The sequence below is a fragment of the Carcharodon carcharias genome, chromosome 6 (genome assembly GCF_017639515.1).
Source record: "Carcharodon carcharias isolate sCarCar2 chromosome 6, sCarCar2.pri, whole genome shotgun sequence".
Classification (NCBI taxonomy): Eukaryota; Metazoa; Chordata; class Chondrichthyes; order Lamniformes; family Lamnidae; genus Carcharodon; species Carcharodon carcharias.
The window spans coordinates 112,863,954-112,876,421 of record NC_054472.1 but is presented as its reverse complement, the minus strand read 5'-3'; the positions used below and the strand labels follow the sequence as shown (position 1 = coordinate 112,876,421).

The 12,468-nt window shown below is 42.7% G+C and overlaps 1 protein-coding gene across 1 annotated transcript in view; it reads right to left on the bottom strand.

The window, feature by feature from the left end:
• LOC121278821 (coiled-coil domain-containing protein 178) overlaps window positions 1–12,468 on the bottom strand; it is a 211,184-nt gene that overhangs the window by 16,954 nt on the left and 181,762 nt on the right. The window contains exon 17 of the mRNA XM_041189276.1: window positions 1,622–1,767. Coding sequence (XP_041045210.1) covers window positions 1,622–1,767 — 146 coding nt within the window. The remainder of the gene's footprint in view (window positions 1–1,621; window positions 1,768–12,468) is intronic.

The following is a 12,468-nucleotide window of genomic DNA, read 5'->3' as shown; positions in this document are numbered from 1 at the left end:
TGGAATCTTCTGGACTTCTGGACCCAGTTTATTAATGGGCATGCTTACTTAGCACTTTAACTTGGCTACAGCATTAGCAGATCACCTCTGGTTTCCTTGACCAATCAGGGAGAGTAAGAGTTAATGCTTCCATTCTGTCAAGGGGGGAAATTTTAATTAATGGGGCCTCTATGTACGTTACAAGGGTTCACCAGCACTTGGATTTTTAAGGCTGCAGCAACCACAGGAATGGTGAAGAGATCAGGGAAGGCTGCTCCTTGGGTCTCTTACCCTTGTCTGGAGGTCCTGAGAGATGTGGGGCTGGAGTGAGGTGAGCTCTCCCAAGGGTGGGAGGAAGAGGACAACCTCTCCAACCAAGCAGGCATGGTTGGAAGTCAACAACTGAAGTGTGTGTCCACCAATCTTGAGACAATGCACCAAGAAGATCTTGGACCTTAGGAGGGCATGACAGCTGAGTGGTGTAAAGCTCTCTCAGATGCCAAGCTCCACACTTTGACTTGCTCATTCTCCTGCATACTCTCCCCAGGCCAACACATTCACTCATTCCTCTCTCTGCAGGCACCCACACGCCCATCTGAACAGCAAACACCCACACATATTTTTATCCTATTGTCCCCTCGCACCCATGCCTCACAGTCACCCTCCACAAATGTTGTCCTTCCCTCCTCTCCAAATGCTATTATGAACACTGTCACCTCTCTACATTCGCACCTTGCAGAAGAAAGCACACACTTGGTGACAAGCAGAGAGAAGTGCTTTGAATAGCAGCCTCTCACCTGGCCATAGCTGGAGCTGGTCAAACATTAATCAAAGCCAGCCCAGCATGTAGTTTCACTGAAGAAGCTCTCCTCACTGTGCACTCAACTCAGTATCCCTGGCAAGTTGCTGATGGTTCAGGCTACAGGTCCCCTAGCTGGGAAATCCTGAATTACGAGTTAAAACAGGTCTTAATTGTTCTTCTAACGATCTTAATGGGGGTTCTGGTTAGCTCAGTTGGCTAGACAGCTAGCATGTGGTTCAGAATAACGCCAACAATGCAAGGTTTGATACCTGTTTTGGCTGAGGTAGACTTGTGGCCTGCCTTCTCACCCTGCCCTCTAGTAAAGTCATGGCATAAGCTGTGGTTTAGTGACCCTTGAATAAACAAGGATGCTACCTGGAGAAGAAGAAGAATGGCCTTAATAACTTACCTGGCAGATTCAGGGGGCCTCCCCACCTGCCTTTAATCCCATCCTGCAGAAACCCAGATGTGGACAGGATATGTCAGTTGGGATGCCGACCCAATGTCAATTTTAAGTGTTATAACCACCCCCCCCACCCCCATATGCACACACAGACTCCAAGAATATGAATCAAAAACAGGTATCGGCTGTGTTATATACATTTTATCTGCAAATATTCTGTGGAATAAAACAGTCTTGAGTGAATATTCATGATATAGTGTTCCACTTTAATTTAAACTTAATGTATTGACTAAAAATTAAGAGTACTTTTCTTTCACTGCAACTCAATTGGGAATATAAGAATTCATACAAGTTTCCTTTTTGGACATTGACAAAATGAAAAATTAATATATCATTACAATTATGAAATAATCAATTAGTGCCTGATAATTTCTTACTGTAGATCCTTAATGCTATTTTTGTATTTTTCAATCTCCTTTGATAGCTTAGTTCTTAAGGTTTGCTTCTGCAAAAAATTTCCCTGTATAGTCTCAATTTGCTTGAGGGTGTCGTTAATCTGATTGACGCTGTCCAAATATTCTTTCTGCAATAAAGTAACGAAAATTATCAGCATTAATATAGATATAATAAGCAGCACAACATCCTTGCTTGACAGATGGAGAATTTTATGATCCAATACTAGAAATGAGATGCAGCACCCTTTATATAAGAAAGTGTGGGATTACTCTGACATTGAGGGAACAACTGGGCTTTTCTTCATTGGTGAAAAGAAAGCTGAAAGTGGGCTTGGTTCATGACTTTAAAATGCTGATTGATGTAAACAATATAAATGAAGGCTATTGACAGGTTTTCAGCAAAGAAGTAGGAGGCGTTAAAATGATCAAACCTGAAGTGACACTAGAAGTTACAAACAACTTTCTTGTCCCACAGGCTAATGGATATAGGAGTAGAGACCTGCAACAGCAGTTGAAGCTGAAGCAACTAACTGCTTTAAAACAAAGATAAAAACAAAAAACTGCGGATGCTGGAAATCCAAAACAAAAACAGAATTACCTGGAAAACCTCAGCAGGTCTGGCAGCATCGGCGGAGAAGAAAAGAGTTGACATTTCGAGTCTTTCGGGTCATGAGGACTCGAAACGTCAACTCTTTTCTTCTCCGCCGATGCTGCCAGACCTGCTGAGTTTTTCCAGGTAATTCTGTTTTTGCTTTAAAACAAACCTGGATAGATATCTTATCCCTGGTGATAAAATAGCTTTAGGCTAAGAACAGCAAATGCTGAAAGGACAGAATGAGGGTGACTGTAACTCCCAGGAAGTTTTGGTTGGGTGAAAACTAAAACTTAAAAAAAATTCAAACCCAATCCCAACCTGAGTCAAACCCACCCATGTCCAGTTTTAATGAAGGTGGGACAGGAGAGGATGGGCAACAAATCTGGTCTCCAGAAGTGAGTTGGCAGGAACAGTTTTTAAGGAGGCTGCATTCCTCTACTTCTACAAGTTGTTTTATTTTTAACCATTTCAACAGAGTTTCCCAAGGCTTAAGAAACATGAACGATAAAGGGAAACAAGGAGGGCCAGATGCATAAATTAAGTACAATGCTGCCTGTGGACTCAAAACAAGGAGTATTTCCTCCAGGAACAATAAACTTACCTGCCATCCAGTTTCACAGTCAGCAACTCCCCCCACGCCACTTCAATTTCTCTTTCGCCCTGTAATCTCTTCCCTCACCTCACGTCCCCACCCCAGATCACCATCTGCCCTCTCCACCCCTGATCTCTTCCCCAGCAAACTCTCCCTTTGGACAATTGAGTCCTCACCTGACCATGATGCTCTCAACCCCAACTGACAACACTCTTCCACCACAGCAATCTCTCCTCTCTGCCCCATGACATTAGGATGCTCCCGATGACTGCGATCTTGTCCTACCTCCCTACCTCTTCTCTGCTTCTCAGCTATGGGCTCATATCACAAGCCTTCCTACCCAACGGGCAGCCAGTTCATCAATAAAGCTGGTTATTGGATGGGAAACCACCAGAAAAATTTTAAAGACATCCTACAATTAATACCTGCAGGACATCTGGGAAACCATACTATTAGGTTACCTGTTCAGTTCTTCACCTCTTCCTGCCCCACTTCAGACTCTGTTGTAAGGTGGTTGAGTTGTGCTATTAATGGAAGAGTTGATCTGCAGACACTTCTTGGGTGGAAGTTTTCTGTTTACTTACAATATACTCAGCAGCAACTACACATGTGCTTTCAACTCCAACTCTATCTCAACATTGGCTACTGAGGTAGTCCGCACTATTAGTTACTACATATCACGTGATCTTGCCTAACGAGTATTATTCTTAAAGGTACATTACACACTAAATAAAACCATAATTACTACAGACTCTGAATGTACCCCACTGGATGCTGACCCAATTGGTATCAATGGTTCTTCTGCTGTAGGGCACTGGAAAATGTTTTCCAGAATACACTAAGCTAAGATTGAATACTGGATATGTGATGATGGATAAATGCTCAAAGTTTTGCTTCATTACTCCAAGGGATTATGGATTTTTATAACAAATGTTCATTCATTAGATTAAATGGGTGGGGCAGAGCACATGATTAGAGTAAGCTATGTGAATGTTAACAATATTTAATATCATAGTCACTCTAAATCTAAAAAGCCAGTCTTGGATACCAGAAGGTCTTTTTATTCTCAGAACTGGAGGAGGTGCTGATTTCAGGATTTCAATAGCTGCAGAACTGTAAAGTACAGAATTGTTCCTACTTCCTGAATGAGATAATATCTATTGTAAAAGTCTGAAAATAAGAATAATGAACAGGTCTTACAGACAAACGTGTATTTCTGCTGACTGGATCGTGTCTGTTGAGTTATCAATTATATATGGACATATGCAAACTGTTAAATGGTTTTCTTTGCATTGCTAATATGAACCTTGTTATATAGTGCTGTATGTCCAGAAAACTCATCAATTAGCATCTCTCATACTATTAGATGGCCTGAATCATTCTTTGCTTTTGGCTGGGAGAGTCTACAATTCCCAGGAAAATGGAGCCAATGTTCCTACAAGTTAAGACATAAATGATTACTGTATTTTTCTAAATCTTCACTGCATGCTGAGATTAGGGCAGATAGAGCAGATTCCATATTGTAGGCTTTCATTATGTGAATTACAACTCACGCACAAATGACAGACTTTAAGGAATATGAGACAATGAAGTCAGGCAGGATTTAATCAGCCAGTGATATGTTGTTCCCAAAAATATTCTCACCAAGAATGAAAAGTAAAATCTGAAAATGCTAGAAATTTAAAATCAAAACAAGAAATGTTTGAAATGGTATAGATCAGTCAGCATCTATAAAGAGAAAAGGCAAGTTGACATCATGAATAGAAGTCTTCATCACAGCTGAAAAATAATCAAACTTCTTAGTTGTGTCGAAAAGAAAAGTAAACAACACATATTCTAATAGCAAAGGGGAAATTATAAATTGGGTGACCTGAGAACTATGGATTAGAAAATTGCCAAAAGATATAAAAAGTCATTTTATTAATTGTCTTGGAAAGGTAAAATAACGTGCAAATAACTAAGATGGGCTAAAGGCATGGAAGAGATTCATACAAGGAAAAGGCAAGAAAATAGGGAAATAGGAGAGTTAAAACCTGCAAATGGATACCTACTTACTCCCTCTAGTATCTTTAAACAGAGTAATTGCTGGAGAAGATAAGTTGATAAATACTTAAAAACAACTAGGCTGAAGGATATTTATGTTTATTAAATTTTTAAAAAATGGTTCATCAAACACATATTCGAACAAACCACAACAGACTTATATTAAAATTAAATGGCTTAGTCCCTCCCTCAGATACTTGGACATGATGGGAGGAATTTTGACAGAAAAGGAGGCAGCTTTGGGTGCAGGAGGGGAGTTCAGTCGCCAAAACTGATGTCAGGTCAGGATCCTGCTACCATCCCACCCACTTCTGGATTTCACTCAGTCAAGTTTGAGGGCGACCAAGAAACCCTTTGAGTTGTCAAGTAAGTCATTCAAATAATCTAATAGGTAATTAAATACTGTCTTAACCAAAGGTTCTGCTTTAACTGCCAGCAGACTTATTTTGCATGGGAGCAGCTAATGCAGTTCTGAAGAACGAAGGGACAGCACCAGCAAAACCAATAGTGGTAGCAGTAGCAGAAGCAACAACAGCATCTGCAGTATCAGGTTCCTCTTTCTCAGTCAAATGCCACTTGACAGGGCAGAACAGGTGGACAGAGATCTAGCTTCAAGATGAGACCCCTAACACTGGGTTTACAGGCAAACGATCAGCTCTCTTGACATGTCTGAGCACCAGTGTTCACTGCAGTCCCTCAGATGCAGCAGCATACTTCCCATTAAGAGGGACAGATCTTGGGAGCAGCCATTCTCTGCATTCCTGTGCTTGCTGAATTTCAAAGATCCATGTGTATTTGAACTTTCCTGACCCATGCCAGAATCTCATTAATTGGAAATTCTTCCTTTGACAGATCCAGTTCACCATCCCGTCCGACCTCTCTAATTGGGTAGGGAGCTCAGAAGCAAGATGCTAATATCATGGTTCAGTTAAGCAACAATGGCATGGCCCACTGTAGAGCCCAATGGGTTCCAGACACATTGCAGTACCTACCACTCCGCCAGGGATCACCCATTGAAAATTCCACCCAATGTCTATTCTGGTACTATTACGTATCAGAGCAAGCTGGATCCTTTTCTGTGAGTGAATCTGCCTTCTAAACCCATTTATTATGAGATTATACAAACCAATACTACGGCATTGCATCAGACAAAAAAAAATACTTTTGAGCAGTTTCTCAGTATTTCAGGAGAAATCAGTAAAAGGGTATTTTAACTCCTTAAGAAAATTGCCCATCACTCCTAATTTTACTAATAGGACCATCATCTGTGAATCACAAGGTTGTTATATCAAGTAGCTCTCCAGGACTCAAACAGAAAATCTACATTGAAACTTTAGTGCAGCACTGAGAGAGTGCTACATTGTCAGAGGTTCATTGCATCTGTTCATGTGGATTTAAAAGATTCTATGGCATTATTTGAATAAGAGCAGAAGAGTTTTTTTTCCAGTATCTTGGCCAAAAGCCACTCTTCAACCAAGTCTACGAGAAACATATTAACTGGACAATTATCACACTGTTGTTTGTGGAACCTTGCTCTTTACCTTACTGTTTACAAAATGAATGCTGCATTTGCCAGTCACAACAGTGATTGCATTTTCAATACATTAGCTATGAAGCAGTTTGGGATATTCTGAGTATTTAAAAGGCACTATATAAATTCATGTACTTTCTTTTTGCAACTTCAAAATTTGTGCTCATTAGTTTCTGCTAGACTGTTTAGTTCTTCGCTTTCCACTGCTGCTATTGGCAGAAAAAACATTAGAAAGAAAAAATAATACAATGTGTAAATTTAAACATTAAATATCATGGAGGGATTTCAGAACTATAATCTAATTTTGCATTTTAGATAATTGATTTCATCCACTAAAGTCTCACTCTCATGGAGTAGAACATTATCTGATAGTCATTTGGTAGTACAGAACTTGAGTATTGCTGAAAAAAGAGACATGTCAAAGCTTTTCAACATGCACTCATCAGGACACTTCGAGAATGCCAATATAAGGGGAAAACAACTTTTTATACTGTATGAGAAGAGTGTGCTGATTGGTGGGCAAGCAGACTCTAACTGTTAGAGGAGTTTCCATGGACAATGCACCAATTGATGGTGACTGACAGTAAATTGGCAAGCATTGTTTGATTTAAGCCAGGCAGCTTGACCCTGATTGGTCAAGGCATTGCCTTGAGGAATGAGTCAGCAAATGGCTGTCACTTAACTTTTTTTTTAGCTGAAACAGGTACAATGTGTGTGCATGTTCTTTCTGTCTGCAAAGAACAGGGCCCAGAGTATTAATATATGTAGTTTCTAGTGCACGCAAATGCATCACACTGTGAGCCTGACTAACAATCTTAAATTGGTAGTCAGCGTAATTCTTAAATGAGGATTATTTAGCAAATGCTGTCCAGTCACAGAGTCACATTTAATGTTGGACATTGTGTTTCGAATTTTGCAAGAATGGGCTGGTTGGGAATGAATTTTTCCTCTAACTCAATATTCAATTAAATCATAGCTGATCTTCTTGTGTTTCAATTTCCACATTCCCATCTACCCCCGATAACAAAGAACAAAGAAAAGTACAGCATAGGAACAGGCCCTTCGGCCCTCCAAGCCTGCGCCGATCATATTGCCTGTCAAACTAAAACATTTTGCACTTCTGGGGTCCGTATACCTCTATTCCCATCCTATTCATGTATTTGTCAAGCTGCCTCTTAAACACCACGATCGGATCTGCTTCTACCATCTCCTCTGGCAGCGAATTCCAGACACTCACTACCCTCTGCGTAAAAAACTTGCCCCGCACATCTCCTCTAAAGTTTTCTCCTCTCACTTTAAATCTATGTCCCATAGTAATTGACTCTTCCATCCTGGGAAAAAGCTTCTGACTATCTACTCTATCCATGCCACTCATAATTTTGTAAACTTCTATCAAGTCGCCCCACAATCTCTGTCGCTCTAGTGAGAGCAATCCGAGTTTCTCCAACCTCTCCTCATAGCTAATAGCCTCCAGACCAGGCAGCATCCTGGTAAACCTCTTCTGCACCCTCTCCAACGCCTCCATATCCTTCTGGTAATGTGGCAACCAGAATTGCACACAATATTCCAAGTGTGGCCTAACCAAGGTTCTATACAGCTGCAGCATGACTTCCCAGCTTTTATACTCAATACCCCTGCCGCTGAAAGCAAACATGCCATATGCCTTCCTGACTACCTTATCCAACTGCGTTGCCACTTTCAGTGACCTGTGGACCTGTATACCCAGATCCCTCTGCCTGTCAATGCACTTAAGGGTTCTGCCATTTACTGTATAATTCCTACCTGTATTAGACCTTCCAAAATGCATTACTTCGCATTTGTCCGGATTAAACTCCATCTGCCATTTCTCCGCCCAAGTCTCCAAGCGATCTATATCCTGTTGTATCCTTTGACAATCCTCGTCACTATCTGCAACTCCTCCAACCTTAGTGTCGTCAGCAAACTTACTAATTAGCCCAGTTACATTTTCCTCCAAATCATTTACGTATACTACAAACAGCAAAGGTCCCAGCACTGATCCCTGCGGCACACCACTAGTCACAGCTCTCCATTCAGAAAAGCACCCTTCCACTGCTACCCTCTGTCTTCTATGACCAAGCCAATTCTGTAGCCATCTTGCCAGCTCACCTCTGATCCTATGGGACTTTACTTTCTGTACCAGTCTGCCATGAGGGACCTTGTCAAAGTCCTTAATGAAATACATGTAGATAACATTCACTGCCCTTCCATCGTCAATCATCTTTGTCACTTCCTTGAAAAATTCAATCAAGTTAGTGAGACATGACTTCCCCTTCACAAAACCATGCTGCCTCTCACTAATATGCCCATTTGCTTCCAAATGTTAGTAAATCCTGTCAAGAAGAATCTTCTCCCACAATTTCCCTACCACTGACGTTAAGGCTTACCGACCTGCAATTTCCTGGATTATCCCTGCTACCCTTCTTAAACAATGGAACAACATTGGCCATTTTCCAGTCCTCTGGGACCTCACCCGTAGCAAGTGAGGATACAAAGATTTCTGTCAAGGCCCCAGTAATCTCCTCCCTTGCCTCCCTCAGTACTCTGGGGTAGATCCCATCTAGGCCTGGGGATTTATCCACCTTAATATTCTTCAAGATGCCTAACACCTCCTCTTTTTTGACCTCAGCATGATCCAGGCTATCTACACACTCTTCCCTGGATAAATCAACTGCTAAGTCCTTCTCTTTGGTGAATACTGATGAGAAGTACTCATTTACTATCTCTCCCATTTCTTCTCGCTCCACACACAGATTCCTGCCTCTGTCCCTGAGTGGGTCTACCCTTTCACTGGCTACCCTCTTGCTTTTTATATATGTATAAAAGGCCTTGGGATTTTCATTAATCCTGGTTTCCAATGACTTTTCATGAGCCCTTTCAGCCCTCCTGACTCCTTGCTTAAGTTTCTCCTTACTTTCTTTATATTCTCCACGGACTTCATCTGTTCCCAGCCTTCTAGCCCTTACGAATGCTTCCCTTTTCTTTTTGACTAATCTCACAATCTCCTTCGTTATCCAAGGTTCCTGAAACTTGCCATACTTATCCTTCTTCCTAGCAGGAACGTGCCGGTCCTGAATTCTTATCAACTGATGCTTGAAAGCCCCCCACATGTCAGTTGTTGATTTGCCCTCAAACATCCACTTCTATTCTAGATTCCTCAGTTCCTGCCTAATATTGTTATAATTAGCCTTCCCCCAATTAAGCACCTTAACCCAATGACTCCTGTTATCCTTATCCACCAGTACCTTGAAACTTACTGAATTATGGTCACTTTTCCCGAAATGATCCCCTACTGAAACTTCGATCACCTGGCCAGGTTCATTCCCTAATACCAGGTCCAGTATTGCTCCTTCCCTACATCTACATATTGTCTCAGGAAGCCCTCCTGGATGCACCTTACAAATTCTGCACCATCCAAACCTTTAGCACTAAGTGATTCCCAGTCAATATAGGGAAAGTTAAAATCACCCATCACAACAACCTCTTTTACATCTTTCCAAAATCTGCCAACATATCTGTTCCTCAATCTCCCACCAGCAATTGGGAGGCCTATAGTAAACCCCCAACATTGTGACCCTTCCTCCTCCGGAGCTCTACCCATATTGCCTCGCTGCATGAGTCCTCTGAGGTGTCCTCCTGTCGTACAGCTGTGATTCTCCTTAACCAGCAGTGCAAATCCCCCAACTCTTCTAAATCCCTCTCTATCCTGCCTGAAACATCTAAATCCTGGAAAGTTTATCTGCCAATCCTGTCCATCCTTCAACCAAGTCTCGGTAATAGCAATAACATCATACTCCCAAGTACTAATCCAAGCTCTAAGCTCATCTGCCTTGCCTGTTATACTTCTCGCATTGAAACAAATGCATTTCAGAACTAAGGAAATATAGAAATGAGGTGAAATATAAGCTGGTTGAGAGGGGTGGGACAGGTAGAGCTGGATAGAGGGCCAGTGATAGGTGGAAGCAAAGAAGAGATTGCCAAAGATGTCATGGGCAAAAGCACAAAGGGGTGTTGACGGTGGTGATATTATCTAAGGAATGTGCTAATATTGATAAATTATCTCCACCTTTTAATCCATTTTGATCCCTTCTCCCCAACCCAGCCCCACTAGGGCCATCTGTCACTTGCTTGTCCTGCTTTCCAACCTTAATGTCACCATTAGCACATTCCTTAGATAATATCACCACCATCAACAACCCTTTGTTCTTTTGTCTATGACATCTTTGGCAATCTCTTCTTGCCATAAGCGCTTCAACAATTTGTTGCGCTCTGGAAGGGTGAGTACCATGTTGGCATTGGGCATTTAACCCAGCAGGTAGCCTTAGCCTCTGAGGGACCCCCCCACCACCAAGTCTTATTGTTATGACTGCATTGAATCATGTTGGGCATTTCTCATACGCTGTGTGGGCAAGCAGATAGTACCCATGCTTATATCAGCCTGAGTGGTTCATGAGGAGATGAGTTCTCCCCCGCACCATGTGTTGCTCTTAGTTGCACATGACTAGTCTGGGGGCAACCTGCAGGAGATACAGCTAGGCTCATTCTCAGAACTCCAACACATGTCCTATTCATGGTGATAAGATTGTGGAAGGGGAGCCTCAAGGTTTCATGGCCAAGATCCATCTGCTGCCCTTGACGCTGCACCTAGTTCTGCCTCCTTGCAATGGGAGCTAAGACCGTGTGTTTCTTAAAGTGATGGACCAGAATGTGTCCAAGGTGGCCATTGGGGGGGGCGTGGTTGAAGCAGGCATACTATCTTTGTGTGACTGATCAGCAGCAGTGGGGCGAGGAGGCACTGGAGGCCTGATATGAGCCACTGTGGTTGGGGTGCAGCGTGCACGTGCAGAGTCCATGTGTGATTAGCCGCAATAAATGGTCTTCTCTGTTTTTCAGGAGAAAATTGCTCACAATGCCTCTGAGCGTTCGCAGACTGGAGGCGGCCAGGTCCAGCTGATGATTTTAAGTCGATTCGAGCAGGAGGCCCTGGAGCTTGAGAAACGCCATGTACCCAGGTCCACAGGTATCAGTAAGGCTAGGGTGGAACAGCCAGGAATTTGAGGTCAACAGTGACATCCACTCAGTCTTCCCACCATCCATAGCACTGATGATTGTTTGAATCGTTATTATTGCAGCATTGCTCATTCACAGGCTGATAGGGTCAGAGGTGTGGGTCAAAAACAAACGTCCCTCGGCCCTTCGAGGAAGCGCGTGTCAACCATCTTCCAAAGTTGCCTTATCCCATTTCCGACCACTATTCCCATGGCCTTGTATGCCTTGGCATTGCAACTGCACATCCAAATGCTTATTACATGTTAGGAGGGTTTCTGCATCCGCCACCCTTTCAGCCAGTGCGTCCCACATTACTGTGTGCAAAAGTTCCTCATCACCTCACCTGTCAACCTCATGCCCCTTACCTTAAATCAATGCCACCAGGTTACTCATCCCTCCGCCAAGGAGAAAAATTCCTTTCTGTCAACCCTATCTATGCCCCTCATAATGTTATAAAGCTGAATAATGTCACCCCTCAATTTCCTCTGCTCCAGGGGAAATATCCCCAGTCTATGCTATGTCTCCTCATAACACCAACTCTCCAGCCCAGCAAGTATCCTGGTCAGCAACCTCTGCACTCTCTCCACTCCAATCACATCCCTCCCATGAAGCGCATTTCACAACTGCATGCAGAACTAAGCAGTGGCCTAGGCAGCGTTTTCTGCACTTACAACATGACCGCCCTGTTCCTATATTCTATTCCTTGGCTAATAAAGTCAAGTATGGCATTTACCTTCATAAACATCTTATGTACCTGTCCCACTACCTTAACGGGCCTGTTGACATGCCCAGCAAGGCCCCTCTGATCCTCCTTACTTTTCAAGGTCCTACCATTCCTCATGTATTTCCGTACCTTGTTTCTCTTGCCCAAGTGCATCACTTCACACTTATCCACGTAACATTCTATTTGGCATCCCTTAGGCCATCTGACCAGGCCGTCTGTATCCGCCTGTAATGTTTGAGTCTCCTCCTGATTATTTGCCACCCAACCAATATTCGTC